The following is a 23,816-nucleotide window of genomic DNA, read 5'->3' as shown; positions in this document are numbered from 1 at the left end:
CTTTTCTAAATACAAATGATTCGTTGCAAAATGACATTTTGTCTCGGCATTGGAAGAAAGATGAGTAGAAGACAAGACGATACTTTCTGATTTGAAGTTTTGAACTTGCACCCACGGTCACGATGAGCTTGTCACTTGTGGTACCGCACCATACCGACACTACTGGATTTCTAGACCTTTCAAAATTTTCTTGTTCAAACTTATCCTAAGCATATCTTATTTTTAAAATCCATATTAAGAATTGAACAATAGCTAAGGTTGTGTTGGTTTCACTGCCAATGATCTAAAAACTTAGAGAATCTCTCAAAACACACCTTTTAACTCAACCTCCAATGCTATCAAATCCCGTCCTTTAAACTCCCCATGCTAATCTTCTCTAGATCGTTATAATTTTATCAGATCTCTTCAAGTATCATAGTTGTACTCACCAAATAAATTTTGTGTGCCACTATAGCGTATTTATTGAAATTTGAAACTACTAGTCTTAATAACTATTCACATTCTAGACATTTCCAAGAACAAATACTGATATTTTTGTCGAGCCATCCTGTGGTTCAGGGCAGAAGGAAGAAAGATCTTCCAATCAATGAGGTGCAAGAGCGTTGCTGAAGAAGAAGAAGAAGAAGAAGAAAGTTACGGCCGTCCTCCTCTAAGCCGGACATGTGTCCCCTTGTTTTAAGGCTTTCAGATCCACAAGAGTCGAGTTCGTGAAGCCTAACAACGCACACGTCCTACAAAGAGACAGAGAAAAAGAGAGAACCAAACGTCTGACTGAACCGACCGCTTCAGTTAAAGCAGCAGCTGCTACTTCCTTCTGTTCTGTCTCTCATTTTCTATCTCTACAACTCAGGGCTCACGTTTTCATAGGTCCGGGAGGGGACGCATTGGGCCACGTCCTCCACCGGTGGGTCTCCATGAAAAAAGCAGCGTGGGAGAAGAGGCCAAGTCATCTCCTTCTCTTTCTTTCAGCTCTCTGCTTTATTGATCTGGCCGTCCCTTCTTCCCTGTGCATTGCAGTGATCGTCTTCACGGCCCTCGAATTTTAACCATAAGCTTTTGCAGGTCCGCCGGACCGACCTCTAGCGGTCTGCCACATGTGGGCGAAGGGTAGGTCAGGTGGGTGGCTCATGGCGGTTCCAAGGTCCGAGTGATCATGGAGTTGGTGGGTTCTGCCAGAAAAAGAAAGCAGCAAAAGTTGGAGGTTAGGGGAGAAGGATTCAAAGGAATGTCATTCTGTCATAATTAATGCGTTTTACTTGAAGCTATTCTCTTAAACAACACATTGACCATAGCTTATTAATCTAGTGATAACTTAGGGTTTAATTTCTTTTTTTGTAGTTTTATATTTATAAAACAGTTTTTCTTTAATTTTATTGTTGGGCAATTTCTGCATTTTAGATCTTTTCAAACACCCAGTTTTGTTTTGTTGATCAACTAAGTATGCATTAAACACTTTTTTGTGGATGTTTTGCGCTGAAACAGCATTTAAGGGTGTCACTCAAACTATAACTGGTAAAACTTGCCTATTGAGTTTTGAGTCTCGTCCAAATCCGCTAAGATCATTCATTTACTGGGTCACGAGTTAGGGCAGGCCGAATCAGTTAAGGCCTTCAACTACTGAACATTGTAGCTTGTTACTTTTTGAATTGTGAAACATCATAAACTTTACTAAATATACACAAATCTCGGGAGACTTACCATCTAATTGAGTCAAACTCTCTGAACAGGCAGTTGATCCGAGTTCGAGTCACAAATTTGCCAACCATGACTCAAACACACCTTTCGGACCAAATGCTAATGTTGGTATTGCCTCAGTTAGAAAAAAAAAAAAAAAAAAAAACTTTAATGGGAGACTAATGAAGCGTGACTTTTGAAAGTAAAACACTAATTAGTGGTTTCTCAACGGGGTAATTAATTGGGGTGGATGCATGCATTGTCGATAGAGGTGGAAGTTGCTCTCGTTAAACACGCATGGTTTAGCCATTAATGCCCCAACTTTTTACTGCTCCTCCCATGTGATCCCGTCACCATCACTCATACATGAAAAGTAATGCTAAATACTTTTTTTTTCAACAAAAAAAGAAAAAAAAAAAGACGATGATGATGGCAGCCTCATCCTTTCCATCCCACACATTCAATTTATTTAACCATAAATCTTTTTTTTTCTGGTTGAAGAGATGTGAACATTTGATATACCAGAAGATTATTGAATTGGAAACTAGATTGCAGTTATTTATATCCTCCCTCCAAGCCAAGAGACTTGGCGTTTGATTATTTCAAATCTTATGTATATATGTCACACCATTGTTTGTATGAGGGTAGAGGGTGTCCCCATCAGAATAATGTTCGTGTTTGTGCTTATCCGGTCAGAATTGAAAGCGAACCAGCTAGTGTGAGCTTGTAAGGACTCCACAAACATGCTCCTAGTTGAAGCAGATCCACAGTTCAATACTTTAGTGTCTTTTCTTTCTTTGTACAGCAAAACCTTTTTGAGTGGGTAATGGAGAAGCCCCAAATCTTGTACTTTATATTGGAGGACAACCGGAAAGCAGAATAAATATGTATATAATTTGATTGTTCACGAGATGTCATATACAAAGTCGTTTTTCAAAGTTAAAACACTAATGATTATTGGCATTTTAAAGTACTAACTTTATATCTAAGATATCATGAATCGTTAGTCAGGTTGATTGGAAGATTTGACCACATGATCCTCATATTTACTAAGTCTATATTTAGTTATTTTTCAACTTCAAAGTAGTTGATGTAAATATTTTTTTTAGATAATTGTATGTTTGGCACTTGGTAAATCGTTAGTTAATTTAGCATCATGTGCCATAGTTAGTATCTTGGCGTCTTTCAAGAGCTGTCAGATCCACAATAAGAAAGAATTAGTGGTGTTGTAAATGGCGAAGTCCAAAGTACTATTATTCAATTTAACTTAATCCATAATAATAAAATTCCATCTTTTTATTATTTTATTAGAGAAATTGTTGATATACACTCTAGTGACTAAGAAAACGTTTTCATACTTTTAAGAGTTGATTAGTTTAGTAGGTGCTCCGCTTTTGAGAGAAATTTTGAAGAGGTATATATTGACAGAAAACATCACGTAAAATACCTACATACATCCTATAAAAAAATGCTCTTTCTTTAACCATCAAGAAACTCATTCTTATTTAAAAGATTAATTTGTTATTTCATATCAAAAGAATAAGATGTGATATAGTTCATGCCTTTTATAAAATTTTTCTCAAAAGCAAAACGCCTTTTCTGTCTTCTTCTTTTAAAAATTGAACAAGGGCGGACATATGTCGACATAAGTGACTGTGAGACTAAGAAAAGAGAGAGACAGAATGTGATTCGATTCAGGTAGAACAGACTTATGGGAATCTATACCACATAACATGTTGGACGTAGACAACGTGTTTGGAGCATTTACCTCCTTCCTTCCTAAAATGAAGTTACACCGCACCCACCCTCCCCATCTAGGCTGGCTTTGAAAGCTCTTCCTCGACTCGGCTCGCTTAACCAAATCAATATTGTTCATGTCGGCAAATCATTTTGATATTTTGGCATCGGCCTCGGGTTTAAGACTGCTTTGAGACCGGAGTTTGTCCCTTTATATATATATTCACCATTTACAATTGATTAGTAAGATCGACTAGCTACTACACGACCCCATGGGAGTAGTACTAATTAAGCATGTTTGCATAAAAACTAATTCAACATATTAGTGGAACTTTTGAATTTATTTTGAATAAAAAAAATCCCGGAATTTACCCGTCGAGTCATGAGGAGGGAGAGACGTCGGTTTCTCTCCATTATTATTAGTATATGATGTTTTTATTATTATTAAACTCTTGTTATAAAAAAGGGATGGGGGGTGTGGGGGCGGGGAGACTTGAAGTCGGGCGCCATCCCGACGCGACTCTTCCTAGTCACGCTTCTCTCTCCCTTCCCACTTTTCCTTCATCATCGCCAGCTGCTTCCTCCTCTTCTCTTCTCTGCTGCTACTCTTCTTTCTTAGTTAAGAGGACTACGAACGAAGGCTCTTTCTCAAGCAAACCCTACTCTTAGGGAGAGAGAGAGATATATATATATATATATATATACATATATATATGTAATTGCTTGCGTGCCGAGGAAGCCAGGATTCCGTGCCCGTCACAGTGCCTTTGGCCCGAAGAAGAAGGAGCTGGGAGAAGAGGAAGGCGGACGCGATCGATCGCCTTCATTTCTCTTGAAATTTGTGCCTTCTGCTGTGCTCATCGTCTCTTTCCCACTATGACGGAGAAGTGCGTAAAGTTAGATTCGTCCTCCTTTTTTTTGTTCCTTTTACTTTTGCTTCTTGTTTTTTTGACTTCCTTATCCTTGTCCTTCGTTTTCTTCATTTTCCGCCGCGCGCTAATTTTCTTCGTTCTCGAATCGGCTTCGTTGTGGTTTTCTTTCTTATCTGGAGTCTTTTTGTTGTGCTGTGATTTTGAAGAGAAATTATTGCCTTTTTTGGAGGTAAATTGAAGAAAATTCGTACTTGGAAAATTTACCGATCGATCCGTCCTCTTCGCACCTGAATTCATTTGTTCCATTCAAATAGAAATCTCGGTCCTTCACTCGCTTTATCTCTCTTTGAGGTGGATTAAAGTTGGCTGACTTCCTTTTAATGGTGTTCTGGTGATTTTTCTGTTTAGTCAATGCTTTTACTTCCTTAGGTTCGGAGAACTTTGATTTATTGAATTTAGAATTCTCGGCTTTCTTTTGATAAGTTTTCGAAGGTTTTAGACGCTTCATCAATTTCTCACCTGTTCACAGTCTCAGCTTTTGCTTCTTTCTGCTTTCTCCCTCCTTTGGTTGTCGAATTGAGTAGGCGCCTTTCTTCAACAGTCCCTTTCTGTACAACTTTGGCTGGATTTTCTGCTTATCGTCTTCTCTTAATGAAATGATCTCGAGCTTCTTCATTTCTTTTAAATCTTTCCAGGTTCCCTTTCCTGTAGCTTCCCTTTTCTTTTATTTTATCTCATTTATCACGTTTTGTGTTTCCTTTCCTAGAATTCATTGGCTAATACGTTATCTATGGATGATTTCTAGCACCGAAACACCCTGCTTGCTTCAATTTTGACTCAGCTACAGGAGATCCGTTTTTTTCCTGCTTGTCCAGTTCATTTTTCATTTATGTATTTCTCCCCTGCCTTGAGGGAATACCTTCTGCTATCAACTGATACATTTGTCTGATCCGTAGGGCGGATCCTTTGTCTTTCCGTTTGTTTAGCTTTTGCAGATTTTGAAAAGATGTTGTGGGTCTGCTTTTGTGCAGATGTAGATATGGCTTAAGGAGGCCTGCTTTGTTTTGCTTTATCTTCCTGAGATGCATATGTATTATTTACAAATGATAACGCATTTTACTGGCTCTGTGTGTGTAAATTATTCTCCGCTTAATTGCATTTATGGAGTTAGTTCAGAACGGTCGATCCTTATGTTGGTGCATCCGTTGTCATGTGAATTTTGCTTTTCTTTTTCAGTTGCATGGAGCCTTAAGCCGCTTTTTATGACATTTAATTTTTGCTTTTCAGGAACAGGGAAAGCTTTAACTGAAGTCTAAATCTCTGGGCTTGGTCTAGGCAAGGAGGTATGCTTTCTTACGGTTGAGTATTGCTTTGCAGGGCTTAAAAAGTTTTCTTCATGTGACGTTTACACTTGTCATTGCGTGCGGTCTCTTCCGACAACCACCCCCACCTCAACCCCCTTCCTCTCTCTCTCTCTCTCTCGCTCTAGCTGTTCCCAGAACTGAGAAACTTCGGTGCCACAGTTGGTCGCCCTGGTTTATCTTGTGTAACCAAGGTCACCCCCGTCAGCGTAAAACTTTGAGGTGAATATTTTCCCGTACACCCAGTCCACCATTGTGTGTATCTGACCCGTATTCTTAATGTAAATTGTAATAATTGCCGGTTATAAGCTTGTTCGACCGAAAGTTAATCGATTAGGTAAAGAAAAATAAAGGCCTCAAGTCTTCTATGTCATAGTTACTTGCAATGCCATTTGGCGTTGCCTCGTGTGATGCCATCTCTCTTTTGGAAAGCTATGTATATTTTTCTAAGTTAAATTTTACTCTCTAACTTTTTTCTCTGTCGGCTATATGACATGCATGCTCCTTTTTTCAAGCCCCCAATAACGTTTCCTTTGCATTTTTCTTTTTCTGTTGGCAATTTGGGATTAAGCAGCTCCTACAATACTAGGCCAAGGGGCAGACACCAGATAGTGAAGTGTTTATTTTCTTTAATCTAAATCTTTTACGTTTTAAGTCAACTGTTCAGCAAGGTGAACGGAGCCCTTGTTGGCTAAACATGGCTCTTTTTTTTTTCCTGGTCATCAATCTTTAGTTTTGAGTTTTTGATAGAGAACTGTATGTTATTCGGCTCATTTTCAGTTCCTATGACTTGGTTCTTGCTGTTCAGTTTTTACAAGCTGATTCCATACAGTGTTCATTTTAGCTGAACCTCCTAGAGGAAGCACATTGATTAGGTAACTGCCAAGTTCTCTTTTTATTCTTGCATGACCAGTTTGTTTACGAGTGTAGGTGTGAGATCCAAGATATGGGATGCCTGGTATCCACTCCAAGTGACAGCGGCGGAACTAGAAGAAGACCGGCCAATGTCGGTGAAATAGTTGTTTTTGTTCCTGGCCTGCGTATCCCTAAATCTTCAGATTTTTCTCCGCTACAACCAGAAGGCTTGTCTTCAGATTTGATCCAACGCCTTTCAGCTCTCCAAACTGGAATAGTTTTGCTGGCTGACCAAGAGATGCAAACGGCCTCAAAGTCAAAGAAGAAAACGGCCACGCGACATGGTTGGTGAAGTGATCTGTATCATATTTTTCTAGCTGCATTCAGCTGGATTGCATTATCTTGCCTTATTAGTCCCTGACCGGCTCTTTGGCAAAACAAGTGCCATTTTACTTCTTTAGGACCTTTGGTTCCATTTTATGCAAATAGTTGCAGTAAGAGGTCACATTGCCTCTCTTTGTAGTAACGGTCCACTTGTCCGATTAAAGAAATGGAACATACATTGGGGCAAAACTAAGACGCTCTGCGGAATATAGAGTATATGTTGTTCTGAGCTGACAATAGAAGACTTTATTTGTTCAGTTCAATTCAAGGCTACTTACAACGTTCTTGTTGGGGTGCTGGCGCCATATGTTAAATAAAGTGTATTAGCTGATATATAAGGACTTTATTTGATATTGGTGAATTTTATTTTGAAGAGGCCTATGATGTTCTCACAGGTGTTAATTTTTTTCAGGAGGGTCAACTCAGGCTGACCTTCAACAGCCCCTTCAACCTTATCTAAGCATGCTGTTGGGATTAGTGAATGATGGTAATTTTCAATAAATGGAGTCCAACAACATTTGTGGATGGAAGGTTCTTAGTTGGAGTTTAGCCTTCGATCTTTAAGAGTATGTTTCTTGCATGACTGTGCAGGGAACCGTCTAGAGCACTTGGTGGAGTTTGTGTGGGTCAACCAGGAAGATGATACAGAGGTGAGGATTGGCTATTGGTTCATTCCTATTATCCTTGTTTCAGTCAAGTGACTTGCACTCTGATAACATAGACATTCATGCAGAAAACTGGAATGTCAAGTGCTTGGTATGAGGTGCTGTCAGTACTACATTTTATGGCAATGCTTTCACTCTCAGAGGCAAATGCGCTACTTCTACCTAAAACAACCACCGATGGTTATCAACCAAAAATATCAGAAGGTGAGCAGGCAATATAAGGAAGTCTATTCTCTTGGTCATCTGCCTCTTATTTTAGTTCATGAATTGCTGATACATTGTGGATTTGTCTAATTTTTCCATCTGAATAATAATATAATTCTTAAAATTTTCACTATTAGGTGGGCTGGTTAGCCTTTTTTGAAGCCTTAAGTGACGAATATTTATTATTTTCCCTTGTTTCTGGACATTTTCTTCTTCTTGTTTTTCGTTTTCGCTCTCTCTCTCTATTTGCTGTTTTCCTGTGCCACCAGGGAGGTTTTTAATCTAATGATGGCTAACCTAGTTCATTCTGAATTAGACAAAATGGATGTCATGGTTGAGCATCTTAGCATGTCCATGCATGTCAGAGATCTATGTTTCTTCTTTGCTTCTTCATCCACTAGCTACCAGATAAAGCCGGAGAATACTTGTTAACCAAATCAGTCCAAGACAGAAATTTTGCTGCTTAAATTGCTTGGTAGTTTAATATGTCTATCTTCACAGTTATGAAATTTCTCGGGATTGACATAGTTTAAGTTTTTAGCCGTTATACCATGGTACTGGAAATTTGTGTCAGTGATTTCCTCCTATAGTTGGCAACCTAACCACGTCTCGTTTGTAAGATGTTGTCATGTTCTAAAGAGTGTTCTTTGTAAGTCATACAAACAGACTTGGTCAAATTACGGTAGGAATGGTAGGATAAACAGAAACATAAGTAGACTTCATTTTGGCTTTTTCTCTTTGTTATGGCTTTTGGTTCATTTGAAGCTGATACATTTACTTTCATTTTGTAAACCTACAGCAGTTTTTCTTCTCATTCTGTGATAGTTTTTTGTTATGCGCTGCTGAGTGCTGAGGATTTTGCCAGTATCTGGCTGGTCAATCTGCACTGTGTTATAGGACTCAGATATCAGACAGTACGGGTTGCTATTGGTATACTTTACATGAATGCTAATTTGATATGCTGGCGATCTTAAATTTTGAATATTTTTAGTTGCACAGCCTTGATATTGTGCTGAAGTTCTCGCTAAAACAAAGAAAAAAAATGATTTTCATATAAAATTTGAAGGAATCACATTAGCAGTTTTGTTGATGGCTTTCTGTATCCCATCAGAGGAGTAACCACCTTTGGCTGCTTACTCATGCTTATATAGAGTATGTCTATTTACCGTCCCCGCTTATGTCTGCCTGACCTTTGTTTGTCGTGTGTTCCTTTGTCATAGATAGCAAGCGGAATTCTGTTGATATTTTCCTAAAAGCAGCAGGATACCTAGATTGTGCTATTCAAAATGTCATTCCTCGATTGCCTCCTGATGTCAGGTTTGTAGACTAATTCTTTGTTGAACTTGTGATGTTTGGGCCCTTATCAGAATCAGTCGACTGGTTGACAGTGCGTTCTTATGGGATGGAAACCTTCAATTTTGATTTTAAAGCTCATCAATAATTTGCAGGAAAAATCTTCCAGTTGATCTGACAGAAGAAGTGTTAAACGCTCTTTGCCTACAGGCCTTGGGCCAGGTATACTTTTGTAAACTGTCACCAATTATGAACGCCTTTCTTGCATACAGTTCTGGAAAATCATCATGCCAAATTAATAGCTTAAATTCCTTTTTGTACCTTTTTCTTTGGGGTTTGTCTATTTCATTCTTCCATCATTTGACTTCCTTCAATTCAAATTTTAAGTTCGTTTGTCCTGCCCTTGACTTTTTCCTTTTTCTCCAAAGGGTGCCTACATACAACTTGGAATGGCAATTGATAGTGCCAAGGCGACATTAGCTGTAAAACGACGGCTTGCTTGTGAAATGGTGAAGTATTGGCAACAGGTATTACGATTTTTTTTGTATTTGTTATGCAATGGACCTTACCGTTCTGTCTTGTTTTCCTATACGCTTCTTTCTCCAGTGACATTGGTTTTGTGTTGTTCAACAGTGTATTGATTTTAGGCATATCTGCCATGGCATTGTTTGTTGACATGGTTATATGGTTTACCCCAAGCTCAAAACATGGGCAAATATTCTTAACTTTTTTTGTTTCATTTTTCTAACAGGCTCAAGAAAATATCATGAACGTGTCCTTGGCAAGTTACTGGGGAGACAAACATCGGCTCTTTATCAAATGGAAATATGCTGAAGCAAAGGTCTGCTTCTAGATTGTTGTTTTATTCCTTTGAATTTGCTCAGGGACTGATGTATGTTTGACATCTTCATTCATCAACTCTCTTTCTTGGCGCTTTTTCACCTTTTACCATCTTGAGACTACGAATTATTGGACCATGACTGGTAATGCTAACATGGCTGTAAAATGAAGGTACCTGGGACTTTATGTCCTAGTCAAGTTAGTATGAAATCTATGTGCTAGGATCATTTCGCCATATATTTCTACACGTCTGCCGTGGCAGATTGCATTGCTTTCATCGTAAATTGAGAACTATTTGAAAGGTAACGCCACCCCAGATTTCTTCATTTATCAAGCACACAGAAGCCATTCGGTCATGGTTCTATTATATGAGATACTTCACTGTTTCCCTGTGAGTGAGGGCTCTGTGGGCATTGAAAGATAAAAATTCTGTATCTATTGAGCTATTATTTTTTGTGTACTTCCACTGTGTGTCATAACATAGAGAAAAGTTTTCTAACATTAGTATTTTGAATAGCAATTTCAACACGTCGACTGTTCATGGAACCTTACGGTAAATATTAAATACTGTTTTTAGCTGTCATCGATCTTCTTAGCTCATCACATATTTTAGTAGTTTTTGACTTTGTGTCACCTTTTACACTGACGCATACTAATTTATCGGACTGCTATATTTACAGGCTGCTGCCTACTATTTCCATGGACTAATTCTTGATGAGACAAACACGGAGAAGTCTCATGCTATGGCAGTCGCTGCACTACAAGCAGCTGAAGAGTTTCTCAATGAAAGTAAAAAGGCCTCCGAGCAGTTTTCCATGGCTCCTCCTCAATCAAGGTAGTCAGCATTTTTCAATCTTCATTTGATTAAAGCAGTTTATGAGTCAGATTTGCGTGTCTTCTGATTCATGTAGACAATGTGTACTGTCAGACTGACGTTAAAAAGTAAATTCTTAACCATTACTTCTTATATTTCAGAGGATTTAATCTTGAAAAATGTGGCTGTCCTTTTTGCTATCTAAAGAAAATTTAAGAACATTGAAAGAAAAGATCTCTGCTACCTTCACCTTCATCCTTGCCCAGTGTCAGCTGGCATTCCTGATCACTGTCCATCCTTCGCAAATTTATCTTAGTTTTCCTCCTTTTTGTGGGAAAATTTTGGTTTCGATGGTATCAAGTGTAAAGTGGTTATATTATTTTTATTGCGCTAAATTTCCATTTACCTTATATTGTATTAGCAGGAATCCACCTCTCTGGGGGGCTACGAAGTATCTATACGAGCGGATACCAAAAGATGCTTCCTGCAGGGCTCGTACCAACAATGAGCTCCATAGTGGCCACGAAAAGTAAGAAAGTATACATCTTTGAGCATGGTTTCTTTCTTGCAAATTCCGTGTAATCCTGTTTGGGGCCCATCTTATGATAAAACGCATTCATGGCAATTATTATATGTAACTGTTAAATTGCCTCTTTCTCTGACATGAAACAATGTGGTACTCTGCAGTTTCACAGAGAAGGCACCTCCGTTGCCGGACTTTCCTGTGGCTTTAAAACCCGATGATTTCAGTCTCCCTTCTCCAGATGCATCTTGGAATTTGAAAGGGAACATGCGTAAAGAGCAAATCGGTGAAACCCGAAGTCAGTTCTAATGATGTCGCTTCTGGGTTGTCAATCTGCGTATGTCATTTTTTGCACGTGTATAGCTAATCAAGACAGAACATCAACGATCCGGAACAAGTAATCCATGAGATTGGTGCAATTTCGTTTACAGCTTTGGCTTGAACTCCCGAATGCAGATCTGGTGTCTCCTGAGGCTGAGAAGACGATGGTTCCCAGAACAGGAAAACAGGGACCGTAAAGAAGGGAACTATGAATGTCAAATCATTGAGCAAAGGAGATTGAGTCTCTCCTGTGAGTCCTGAAAATGATCTTGTGTAGATTATCGATTTTGTTTGTCAACTATATGGTATTATATTAAGAATCCTATTTCACTTAATGCGTTGTGCGTGTGTCAGGGAAATCTACCATTCCTTCTCAAAAATACCCTTGGATAAGAGAGAAAATGAACTGCATGGTTGCAAGCGAATGAGCAAAGTGCTGAAAGCCACAAACAAGCAAAGCTTAACACATGAAAGTAGATTTCCTGGTCACCATGACAAACACATTGGTTGTTACGGCACGGTATATGTGAGACTAGGCGAACTTCAACAACCACATTGGTAGTAAACCCCTCCTCGAGGCGTACACTTTGCTTCGACCTACGTAAAAGAGTGATTTGAATTCCAACTGTTGTCCTGACACCCAAAGGCCTGCCAACCACAACCAACCCTTGGCGCTAGAAACACGAAAAATTACGTACTAAAACCATAGCAGTTACAAGATGATCGACTATAAAATAAAAAATATTTACATAATTTAACGACGTTGACAAGAACTTGTTAGTCTTGAAAGATGGAATTACAAGCGGTAGAATCAGGCCGGCAAAGACCACCTTCCGTAAATTTATAACAAATGATAACACTGCCTTATGAGGAGGAGAAAAAGCCAACAATGCAAAGGACAATATTTTATGGAGGGGTGATTTATAAAAAAAATTAGCACGCATCGAAAACAAAGAAGCTGGGCCGATTCAAGAAACTGTTGAACTCGAATATTCTCGTCGTTACAGCTTCCAACATGTTTTCTTCAATTTAAATTTTTGGTTCTTAAACACGCTGATTTGTACATTTTCGAGGGAACAAAAACATTTCTTCCCTTTTTCCCAGAGACTAAGTGACCATGTCATACGTGCACGGACGGGCATGGTCAGAACTGAAGTTACTGTGTTATCTCTACACCTGAAAAAGCTGGAAATAAAAAGGCTTCCTCGCCGATCAGGTCCCCAGGGAAATTGCATCAACCAACTTATTCCCAGGGTTCTCAGAAATCTTTGATATACTTTGATCTAATATTACAGGCTTTCCCAATGCTACGCTGTTAGGCATTTGACTCTGCGCACCTTCACATGGCGTGGCCTTTTTCTCCGTGCCAAAAAAGGAACAGTTCTGAAATGCATCTAGACTGCTAGCGATGAGGCCATTGAGGCTACTCACACTGTCGGCGTTCAATAAACACTGGCTCTGAAACCTCGAGGAAGAGAAGCCGAACTCTATCATACATCCTAACGAATCAGGCTGCACAAACAAACAAACACACATGATGAGCCGAGTAGGCGAAGGAGCTATCAAATGCCCTGCAGGTCAACTCATTTGTTAAAATTGTTTAGAAAGGTACTAACCCAATAAATGTCGGAGATGCCACAGCTCCTTTCATTCGCTTGGACTTGTTTCATGGTCTCCGAATCAGCTTCAATATCTTCGGAAGGGTCTTCAGCTTCACCAAATTCCTGCTAAACAAAGATCAAAGACAGGAAAACTTCAGTTAGAAGCTAATAAGCTGCAGAGATGATGCTTGGGACCAAATGAGACCACAGAAATATTCAGTATACAGATGGAGAAAGATGGCATGATTTGCCTATCGTGAAAGTTAAATACTTTTTATGATGATGCTACCCCAGAATTCTTTTCTAAAAGATCAAATTTCCAAGACAAGTAGAAAGAAATTCAAGTCTGCTATGAGCCCTCAAGTCCAACTTCAGATGGCATGCAAACCTCCAGAACTTTTCTTTTCTAAAAGAACAATTTTCCAAGACAACTAGGAAAAAATATAAGTTTGCCATGAGCCCCCCAACTTACCGTACACATACCCATCCGAAACAACTTTCACACCAATGGGCCTGGGTCTGCCATTAAACATCTAAAGCAATTCCGGGCAAAAGAGTGGAACTTTCCTAGTGTCAGTCACAACAATAAGCCTCTTCAATTTTCCATCTATCGGTTGCTTTTTTTAAAGCAAAATGTATGTAGAAGATAGCATAACCTTTTTAGGTGCAAAACCAACCAGAAAATCCATATGAAAAAGTGGGTGCCTAGAAAAAATCCATTTCACAAATAAAAAATAAATGATATATTGATCCGTGGATAGGTCATACAGTAGAAGACATAATAATCAATCTGTCTAATTATCATATACTGTTAACTTGTTCTCAACTGTAAGACGTATCCCATTCCTAAATCCATTCATGGCAAACATGAATCTCAATTTGACGTGTCTCAAACCTCAGTAAGAACACATACCTCAACCAATTTAGCATCTCCAGTTGAATTTGGAAAGATATTTTGGACAGGTTTCTCGCTTGAAGCATCTCTAGACAACCCTATTGCATTCTCTTGTGAACGATTGTTCTTCTGAAAAGAAAATGCATCACGTGTATCATCTGCATTCCAAATAGATGGATGCCAAACATTGGCTGACACACTGATTGCATTTTGATGACGGGATACATGTGCTGCTATTGCTGCATCAAATGAATCAGAACAGAACGGTGTCTGCTCAAGACAAGCACTGCCGGCAACAGCACTTTCTACCATAACACCATCTGCAACATTGGATGCTTCATTTAGAAAATCACCCACACTGTAATTGGTGAGGCTGTCAGCCCACTCAACAGTTGCCAAAGAAGCTCCGCCCCCTGTCTGCATGTTATCCTGAATGACAGTTTGAGGGAAACCAGATATCAGAACACTTGCAACAGAATTATAACAGAAGGTAGAGAGATATCCTACCGCATTCTGAAAGAGATTCCGGAGAAATCCATCAGTGCTGTCTTCACCAAGCCAAGGGGTTGACTGATTCTCTGATGTTGTCTGAAGGTTGCTCTTCAAGGATATAATGTCTATGGGATGCTTGTCTTTGTCAATTGAGCAGCTACTTGAAACGTCATGGTTCTTGGAGGCATGACAAACATCTGATTTGTCAGGACTTGCTTCACTAGAATGAACACTACTTGTTTGGTTTGTATTTGCAACAGTTGAGCCACTTTCCTTCAAGGCTTCAGCGTCCTGATTAACAGAAGGAGGCAGATTGTTCGCAGAAGTACAGTTTCTCTCCATGGACAGATTTTCCTTGTTAGAATGGAAGCATACACCCGAATGACAAAATGACTGCCCAGAGGATCTAAGACCAGGCCCTGTGCTAGAAAACCAGCCATACCTTAAAAGAGAAAGATCAAAGTTAGTCTGATAGCCAAGTGAATTTTAACAGAAAGATGGATGAGAAAAATGATTCTCAAGTACACAATGCCAATGAACACAAACCTTAAACGAAAAACAGCAGGCCTTCCTACAGCTTCATACACATCTGCAGCACTAAGGAATGAGTCCCTCAAAGTCCAGCTATGATGACCAACAATATGTTCTTGGTAAGCAGCATATGGGAAGAGAGCAAGCTCTCCTGAAGCTACACTTGCGTTGCCCCATTTTCGATTCAAATGTTCTATTATTGAGGATATCTTCTTTCTAGCCCCAACAGTGAGTTCTAGGTGTGGATTGTGGTCATCCTACAGGATATGCAAAAATAATTGAATATAGAAGAGCCCAATTCAACAAATTTATAGAAATCCAGTCATTTTTCCAATTCTGTTACCTTCTCCATTGCTTTCCTTGTATAGTCATCTATAGGGAATAGCTGCAATTTTAGTTTAGGGTCTTTTGACAACAGCCTGGTACTTTGCGCCGGTTCAGACGGATTCCCCATTTGTCTCTGTAAGATACCAGATTCGATGATCCCATCAGGTGATCTTATTTTGGCTGATCCAGAGGGTAGCAGATGCATATCTGTGTTTTGAACTTGAATATTCCTGTTTCCTGAGTAACATAACACAAATTCAGGCCACAGCTTGCCATTGTATCCAAAGTAGCTCATCTTGTTCAAGAGCTTACCCTCGGAACAGGAAAATGTCATGCTGTGCATCCCATCCAGAAGTCGATCAGAGGGAAAACCATTACTGGTGCGCTCCAAGTGTACAGCAGCATCAGCAACCAAAGACACCCCAGCTATTGCAGCTTTCTCCCATCTCTTATACTCACTCAATGAGACAGAGCCTACTGAAAAACGATACCAAAACATATGGCACAACTTAGACCATCAGTTAGATGTTCTCAGGGACAATAATGCTCAAGGAAAACAGCAATCGAACTGCACGACACTAGAAGAAAAAACCGATTAAAACTGGATAGGTTATCTATACATGCTTAAAACTGTGGAAAAGGATAAGACAAACACCAACTGAAAGGGCATATGCAAAAGACAGATCCAGCAGCACCAGCATGCACCAAAAGTATGCTCAGATCACAAAAACTTCTATATGATCATTGATGCACCTGAAAATTATCACAGGTGCAAACTAGGTACCGAAACAACTGAAAACCACCCCAAAATTATGGATTGACATGAAAAATAGGATAGCTAAACAGTTAGTTAGGGATACAGATTTCCAGTTTTTAGAGCTGATTCATCAACATTATTGAATCCATACACAAACACCAATACATATATACACAAACATTCACACACACACACACACACACACATATCTATATAACTGAAAAAGACCCAAAGCCTTCATATTTATGGATAAAGTATCAGCAAACTCAATACCCTCTAAAACTATATTTTCGAGAGTCGACTCCCTATAAATTGTAGACATCCAAAATGACCTCCTCCACTACGTTTTATGGAGAATATATAGCTGTTTCCATTTCTAGCTTGTGACACTCTAGGGCCAGAAGGAGAAATGTAATGCATCATTTCCCTTGTCAAAGTTGCCATAAACTAGTGGCCAAGTCAATCAAAATCAACACTCCACAAACACAATATAGATTCTTGTTCATGTTAACATTGACATAGACAGAGAAAGCTAGAATTTTCATGATGAACACAATACCTCCTGCTTTTCGTCGTTGTCGTGTTGCTTTTACAGTAGCAATTTCATCCTTACAACCACCAGTGCTTGTCATCAACTGACGTTTTAGTGAATTCCCCCTTCCAGTTCCTGCTTTTTGAGCAATATGGCTCTCCAAGGTCACAACCTTCTGTCCGCGGGTTTCATTTCCAGTTCCAGGTGTTTTACTTGGCAGTGAAACTGTAACCAAGGGTGCAGCAGAAATCTGCTCCGCTTGAGAAGCCTTTCTTTTTGTCTTCTTGCGATCTTTCAGAAGTTGGTGTTCCTTCATTTTCAGGGAAAGGAGGAAACTAATTATCAAAACAAAAGGAAGAAACATAATAGAACAGTAAATGGAGGAATGCTAAATATTTGGTTCAGACACAAAAAACAAGATTGAAGCTTCAAAAAAAAAAGCCTTAAAACTTAAAGTCAAAGGATTAGTGTTTTACAAAGGAAAAAAGGGACAAACAAATGCAGAACCAACCAGTGCGGTCACAAATGTCTTGAACCGTCTCGGCTTCAGATGAAGCTTTGAAGCAGAGCAACTATGTTTCTCAAGCAAAGACCACCTATTGAAAGAGCAGTTTGTTAGACTCCAAGCATCCAAGTACAATGTCCATTGACCAAAATATGCAACAGCCAATATCCATGTGATATAAAGCCAAAAATGTCCAAAGTTTCAAAATCAACATGATTGCAAAGATGTGCACCTGATACCAACAGTTTTACACTTAATAACTGGATTCAATTAAAGAGAAACAATGCTACACAAGGGGAAGCAATAAATCTCAGCAGATACCAAGAATAACTGCTATTTCTAACTGATATCCACTTAACGGCATAAATATAAAACTACAAATATTCATATGTTTAAGCAACTGATCAACATTTCAACAACCAAATATCAGGTAGACATGACTATCTTTCTGCTTCTGGTCTCTAATCTAGAACACCTTGTCCCCAAGTGGTCAACAAAATGTTTCATAACTTTCCATACTTCCTCTTCATTAGTGGAGAAAGCACCTTCAGCAGCAACAGGTCAACAAAGGATTCAGAGCATCACATCTTCATCACCAGGTAGTTCATAATTTCATATAACCAATCAGTAGAAGGGATGGGCTATGTCACATGGGTGCGGGGTGCGGGTGCCGGTGGAGGATGCGGCAAGTTCTAACAAAGATTGGGTATGGGTGCGGTGAGAGCATATAAAGTTATAAACATATAATATATATATATATATATATATATATATATGTTATTTGTTATATAAGTAAATTTTATTTGTCTATATTTTTTAACTTTTCTTATCAAGGTTACCTAAATCTCATACAACAGTCAAAGTTTTATTAAATAAAATAAGAGAGGAGAGAGAGAAGAGGGAAAGATAGGAGAAGCTTTGTCACCTGGGTACTGCTGTAAAGGCAGCGTACCCATACCGATTAGGTACGACATCGGTACTGGTACTGTCCAGGGTACTTCTTGGATACTGGTCAAACAGAACCGAATACGGTCAACGCATCCAGGACCGTATTTGTATGATGTAGGACTCGATCAAAGTTGACAAAGTCCTTTCCTATGCAAAATTTAGGATTTCAGTTTTGTTCTTTACACCATTTGCACTCAAGAAACACATACAAAGCTGCATTTTCATATTTAGTTCAATAGTTTCTTCTTTAGAAACTATAAATTTTGAATCATGAACGTGTTATTTTGTTTGAATTCTTATTTTATGTTACACACACACACACACAGTCGTACCCCCGTTCCTAGTTTTTTGAAAATAGTCCGAAAACCGGAACCCGTACCAGCACCCATACCCGTACCTATGTGACAGAGGAGAAGGAAAATTAATGAAAAAAAAAACAAGAGAAAAGAAGAACGGGTGTAGTCAGCAGCACCCAATTCAATTTGACCAAGTCAGGTGCCGTGTCAGGCCGCACTCACACCCGCACCAGCACCATCCCGCATCGATGCGGGTGTGCCACCATAGTTGGCATAGTTGGCACACTCATGTGACTTAGGGGATGGGCAAGTCTTTACTTCTACTTCAGCAAGTAAATTTAGTATATTTTTGTACATGTAAGAAGCAGTAAAATGTAAGAATATTTATATTTTAGAGAGAGATTTAAACAATAATAGATGTTAGAAGACATGCAGTGAGGAAGCTGCTGAGGTGCCCCATGTCCTCTTGACAAAGGAACGCTATGTGATTACTTGATTAGAGAGCTAAAACTGTGGAGATGAATTTACTTGAGAGACAAGGGAAATTAAGTATCAACTCAGCATGTAGCTAGATAAAGGTGAAGCAGGGGTGATGATGTAAGAAAGGGGGTCACAGAGAAAATCCGTTATGCAGTTAGAGAAAGATTATGTGCTGCCTGAGAGAGATTGATGAGTAAGTGGAATGCTCCTTAACAACCATGTACTCAGCCTATAGTCACAAGTAAGAGCATGGGAACCCAATAGATGAAGGAAAAGGAGGTAAGTAAGTACTTTGGAAAATATTACATAAACTTGGGCTATCAGACAAAGGGAAGCAGTGTCAAGGGGGAAGAGAATTTAGAAAAGGGAAGCTGGTTCCTGATAATTGTGACTCGACCTTGTTTACAACTTTAAAATTAGAAAGCACTCATTTACCTATAACTTCATGGGATGATTTATAATTTTATATACAGTTTGATTGTTCGCCGTGCTGTGCAGGTCCTGATAATGTACAAGAGGAGGTTCACCTACCTCAATACAAGTAATACTTGTCACTGAACTAATTCTCGATTTCTTATGTGCCCAACCAATAACTAATTCATGATCTGTTATGAGCCCAACTAAGCCCAAGAACATCACAAGCCTAGATAGGTCAACCTTTATGAATTGGCTTATTGTTTAAGGCATTACTCTATTGAAATAAAATTTAGTAAGAGATGGATGTATATAACATAGAACATAAATGCAGCACATGCACACATATACAGCACCAGCATTTAGGCTTGGTTCTTCTATGCTTTAAGAGCTGGTTGTGAGTTGGTTTGCAAGCTCATTGTTCAAGTTCAAATTTCAACATACTACCTTACCACTAAAATTTGCACAAAGGTGCTTATTAGAATACTTGAATACATGCATGCAAGACCATGGAGATAACAAGCATGGAGCTTATCTAAGAGTCATGCATGTAACCACATGATATGCACATGTAATAACCGACACAATCTTTTGACAGACATATTAAAGAATGTCCAAAACAACTAATCAAATTTCTTCAAGTTACCATCGAAGCATTGCAGCATTAGCATCTTTTGAATTTTTGGCATCAAGAGTAAACGCAGGACCCAAAAGCTTATTGATTCGTTTGATGAGGCGATAATAGTAGTGTCTAACCTGCACGTCCAAATAAAAAAGGGAAATAGTTACATATTTTCAACAATAATTAGCAATAAAATATAATGTAGCCAAAAAGCATGTTCATGTTAATATGAACGGATCATACTCAAAATCTACTGATTTTCAGTCAATGAACTCTTTAAACACAAAAGTAATTCTATATATAATCAAGGGTAAAATGAAAGTACAAGAAATTATTTAAATGATGTAAATTTTTCAGAAAAAAGGAAAAAAGATAACTAAGAAAGGCATAAACATAATGTAACACCAGAGAAATTCACAAATGAAGATGGCATCATGGCAGTAACATAAAGATGCTTGATTGCTTTCCTTTCCTATTGAACATTGACAGAAACCACCAGTTTCACATTATTTTCAGCTTTTTGCAGATACAAATGTTAGGTTTATGTTGATGATATAGAATTTGAAAGTGGCAGTACAACGTGCATATAGGTTTCTCAATCGGAAATCAAGATTTGTGGCCCATAACACACAACCTTCTTCTAGGTCAAAGATATAATCTTCCATATTGAGGAAAAGATGCACATGGTGCAGAATATAGCAAACAGAACATGGTGAACAGATCTAGGAATTAGATTAAGTTGGCATAGCTTGCATCTAGAGTCTGTTCAGTTTGACTTCCCACTTGGTATTTGCTCCTGTGAAACTCAGCTAGTATATCTAGGTCATGAGACATCCAAAAAACAATTCCAATATATGCATATCAAATGCCATGCTGAAACTTATGTGTTGATGCAATTCAAGATGACACCCAAGCTCTGCTGCCCATTTCCAGTTTCATTCACCTCTTATACAATTTCCAAAAGGCAGCATCATCAATCCAGCTATTAGATTTTTGAAAATGCCATGTGTGGATATACGTAAATTTAATTCCATTTCCCGAACTAAGCGAAGTCATAATCATCTTCTTGTACTTTATCCTCATCTTCTGGGCCTGTGAGATTATAATAAGGATTATTACTGGAGTGGAGGAAGAAAGAAGTATGTTTTGCTACCTTTAGTCCCGAAACCTGAGTGCTTTAGCTTGGGGCTTTCCAACAACCTTATTTTGAGTTCTAGAATAGGGTGGGTCCGCATGTTTTGCATTTTGTAATAAAATTATTTTTCACATTGTGGTTCTAAAAATTCTGTGCTAAATATTATCTTTATCAAATATCATGGAAATTAGCATACCAAACATGCAACACCATGTCACCAACAAAAAAAAAAATCAAGTACTGGTAAACAGCCAATGCCTCTTGTTGTCTCTAAAAGCCTTTACCATTCAATTACAAAGTTGATCAATCAAAAACCAAATTTTTCGACTGTGAATATCAAGCTACACTTCATATTGTATATCATCACCAAGGAGATTCCCATTATCTTCTAACAATAAGATCACGGGATGTATCATGCATATCTTCTAGCTCTAAGAGATAAATTTCCAATATGTGTATCTTATCACATCCCAAGTCCCAACAAGAACAGGGATTGAACAGTATCCCCCTTTCATACAGTCATTTCTCTTTCATTTTCATCTTAAGGACAATGAAAACAGAGGTTTCTAAGCCAAAAAAAAAAAACCTACTAAGTCTAAGACAACTAAAAGAAGTAGCATCAATCATGACCGCAACTGAAAAATTCAATATATATATATATATAATAGCAATCGATAATATATCAGAACAAACTGAAAGAGAAAGAGGCAACAGCTTACTTGATCCTTATTTTTACTTTGGACCCGGCTGGTGATCTTCTCAAAATTCTGCAAGAGCCATCCATCAGAAATACAAACAAAACATGGTTTACTAACAAAAGGAAACCAACTGAACAAGAGTATTACCTTGCCAACCTGTCGCAATGCATTGAAAAAACTCTCCTCCTCTTGACGTGTCCAAGCAGCCCATTGCCGTGTTGGTTTTTTTACTGCCAGAAAAGAGAACAATATCCAGATCGCTATAGCATGCATACAAGAACCACTGCAAGAATAAAAATCAGAGAACAGCGTTTGCTACCAGGGGTTTGAGTAGAAGGGATGTCATCCTTAGCGGGCGGTGAACAAGGAAGATTCGCATTGGCATCTATCCCTGTTATCACATCCTGGCTTAGAGGGATAGAGGCAGCTGCCCCAATTGACGATGTTGTCTGCAGCTCCGGCTGCATGCTGATAACATAACAAGCCCAACTATGATTCCTATCCGAACTCCAATATGGATGGCAAAATTCAGGATCTGCAGCAGCAGAAAATAGAGTGAGTTCAGTCTGTCAGACAAGTATTGAATGGAAAGAGAAAAAAACAAAAATAGAGCAGAAATGCGCTACCAGGAGAAACAATGGGGAAAACAAACAACGAAACGAAGAAAACGAACATGGACGCTTGTTTTGATCAGAAAACAGACCGCACGGAAAAGCAGATGATGTAGAATAGCCTTTCGAATCAATAGTAACTTCCCAATTCAAACAAAAAGAAGAAAAGAAGATAATCAAAAGGGAAAAAATTCCACAAATTATGAAGGAATTCTCCAACGGATGGTTTTCCAAAAGAGAGTTGAAAAAGGGCCCCTTTTTTTCCTCTATTCCAGCTTCAGCATGAACATTATAAAATTAATAACAAAAGATCTAGTAAAAATAAGCAACAACCCTAAGAGAAGATGAAGAATCCACGATCGGCGTTTGAGGTCAGTGATCAATACTCAATTAGGAACCAAAGCAAACCTAAGAGTTTGTGCATCAGCGCAACACGCGTCGCCGTTCATCTCCACAAACCAGAGAAACGTAAACACGAAGAGGGGAAGAGAGGAACACCGATCCAAAAGAGAACAGGAAGCAGGCGCAGTCAACTACAAAGTCTGCGCCAGACGGACTTCAACAGTCTTTTACAAGAAGGTCGCCGGAAACCTAACCACAAAGGGAGAGAAATTATCTAGATATTTCGAGATCCAAGCCTGGAAGAAATTTAGGGGAAAAAAAAAAGATCCTTCTGTCGAAAGACAGTCAACAACAAATCCGGAAACAGCTAGGAAGAAAGCATCTTATTTTCTCGGTCTTAATTATGTGGAACAGAAAATGAACAATCCAAAGAAAAAGATAAAGGGAAAAAACAACAAGAAGGAAGAAACTAAATACTGACCCTAAACGCACTGTATCTTAATTTTTCCAGTCGATCTCTTTCCGGAAAAGACTATCCAATGGGATCTCGACGACGCTGACAATTAATAACGAATAACGAGAGAGAAGAGTGATCGAGGAGAAGGCGGCGAATGCATTTTCCGGCGAAGGCCCAGCCGGAGGAAAAAAAAGTAAAATCAAAAGAAAGGCGGCCGTTTCTCCTCCTTTTTCGTTTCTTTTTCCTTTTTTTTTTAACAGGTGGAAAGAAATAATTACATAACGTGTTGCAAATTGGAAGCAGCTTTGAGAGGAGCACCTCCATCTTACTTCTTTTTTGTTTTTTTTATTTATTTTGTTCGTTTAAACTTAAAAAGAAAGAGAGAGAAAGGGGGGGGCGGGAGAAGGGTGAAATTTTGGCGGAAAAAGGGACGAGGAATTCGGCTTTCCGATGACCGGAAAACCGCTGTGAAGCGGAGTCCGGCCGCCGGCGGCACTTGGTCGGCTCGCTACGAGGTTCGGCGTATTTGAACAGGACGCGTGGCATCGTTGTGCGTTCGCGATCAGATTCGGAGCGGGTCGAACGGAACACTTAAACCGGGATTCCAACTTGAAGAAAAGTCCAGTTCTC

At 38.9% G+C, this 23,816-nt stretch overlaps 2 protein-coding genes across 9 annotated transcripts; one reads left to right on the top strand and one right to left on the bottom strand.

Moving 5' to 3' along the window:
* The first annotated feature begins 3,903 nt into the window (after positions 1 to 3,903).
* Positions 3,904 to 11,878, top strand: LOC116248994 (uncharacterized). Of its 3 annotated transcripts, none has more exons than XM_031622076.1 (13): positions 3,904 to 4,298; positions 5,571 to 5,626; positions 6,575 to 6,843; positions 7,296 to 7,370; positions 7,475 to 7,533; positions 7,617 to 7,752; positions 8,973 to 9,069; positions 9,201 to 9,267; positions 9,474 to 9,572; positions 9,797 to 9,886; positions 10,566 to 10,720; positions 11,124 to 11,228; positions 11,387 to 11,878. In XM_031622076.1, exons 3-13 carry the CDS (start codon positions 6,591 to 6,593, stop codon positions 11,529 to 11,531), a joined length of 1,281 nt encoding a protein of 426 aa, XP_031477936.1. In that variant the 5' UTR covers positions 3,904 to 4,298; positions 5,571 to 5,626; positions 6,575 to 6,590; the 3' UTR covers positions 11,532 to 11,878. The 3 variants fall into 3 exon arrangements, with proteins under 3 accessions (XP_031477936.1, XP_031477933.1, XP_031477935.1); XM_031622073.1 differs by having other exon boundaries at positions 11,121 to 11,228; XM_031622075.1 differs by having other exon boundaries at positions 3,904 to 4,307; positions 11,121 to 11,228.
* Positions 11,879 to 12,445: 567 nt separating this feature from the next.
* On the bottom strand, positions 12,446 to 23,525 carry LOC116248992 (TSL-kinase interacting protein 1). 6 transcript variants are annotated; one of them, XM_031622072.2, is made up of 15 exons: positions 23,211 to 23,458; positions 22,721 to 22,978; positions 22,096 to 22,311; positions 21,924 to 22,006; positions 21,798 to 21,845; positions 19,968 to 20,077; positions 17,190 to 17,274; positions 16,706 to 16,988; positions 15,702 to 15,866; positions 15,406 to 15,626; positions 15,078 to 15,319; positions 14,547 to 14,973; positions 14,058 to 14,468; positions 13,160 to 13,270; positions 12,446 to 13,055 (listed from the first exon to the last, which is right to left on the bottom strand). In XM_031622072.2, the coding sequence occupies exons 3-15, from the start codon at positions 22,241 to 22,243 to the stop codon at positions 12,756 to 12,758; spliced, it is 2,634 nt and encodes an 877-aa protein (XP_031477932.1). In that variant the 5' UTR covers positions 22,244 to 22,311; positions 22,721 to 22,978; positions 23,211 to 23,458; the 3' UTR covers positions 12,446 to 12,755. The 6 variants fall into 6 exon arrangements, with proteins under 6 accessions (XP_031477932.1, XP_031477930.1, XP_031477927.1 ...); XM_031622070.2 differs by having other exon boundaries at positions 22,796 to 22,978; XM_031622067.2 differs by lacking the exons at positions 22,721 to 22,978; positions 23,211 to 23,458 and adding an exon at positions 23,465 to 23,525.
* Positions 23,526 to 23,816: the final 291 nt, after the last annotated feature.

The sequence above is a fragment of the Nymphaea colorata genome, chromosome 2 (genome assembly GCF_008831285.2).
Source record: "Nymphaea colorata isolate Beijing-Zhang1983 chromosome 2, ASM883128v2, whole genome shotgun sequence".
NCBI classification, from domain to species: Eukaryota; Viridiplantae; Streptophyta; class Magnoliopsida; order Nymphaeales; family Nymphaeaceae; genus Nymphaea; species Nymphaea colorata.
Note: the sequence above shows the minus strand (reverse complement) of the source record. Positions and strands in the feature narration are given on the sequence as shown.

Excerpts from the sequence above, each read along its gene's own strand:
- LOC116248994 (XM_031622073.1), top strand. The coding sequence starts at position 6,591 with ATGGGATGCCTGGTATCCACTCCAAGTGACAGCGGCGGAACTAGAAGA. Across the intron at positions 9,070-9,200 it reads CGATTGCCTCCTGATGTCAG|GAAAAATCTTCCAGTTGATC; the intron begins GTTTGTAGACTA and ends AATAATTTGCAG. Across the intron at positions 10,721-11,120 it reads ATGGCTCCTCCTCAATCAAG|CAGGAATCCACCTCTCTGGG; the intron begins GTAGTCAGCATT and ends ATATTGTATTAG.
- LOC116248992 (XM_031622067.2), bottom strand. The coding sequence starts at position 23,510 with ATGGAGGTGCTCCTCTCAAAGCTGCTTCCAATTTGCAACACGTTAT. Across the intron at positions 20,078-21,797 it reads AAAGTAAAAATAAGGATCAA|GTTAGACACTACTATTATCG; the intron begins GTAAGCTGTTGC and ends TTGGACGTGCAG. Across the intron at positions 14,974-15,077 it reads CCTGCTGTTTTTCGTTTAAG|GTATGGCTGGTTTTCTAGCA; the intron begins GTTTGTGTTCAT and ends TTCTCTTTTAAG.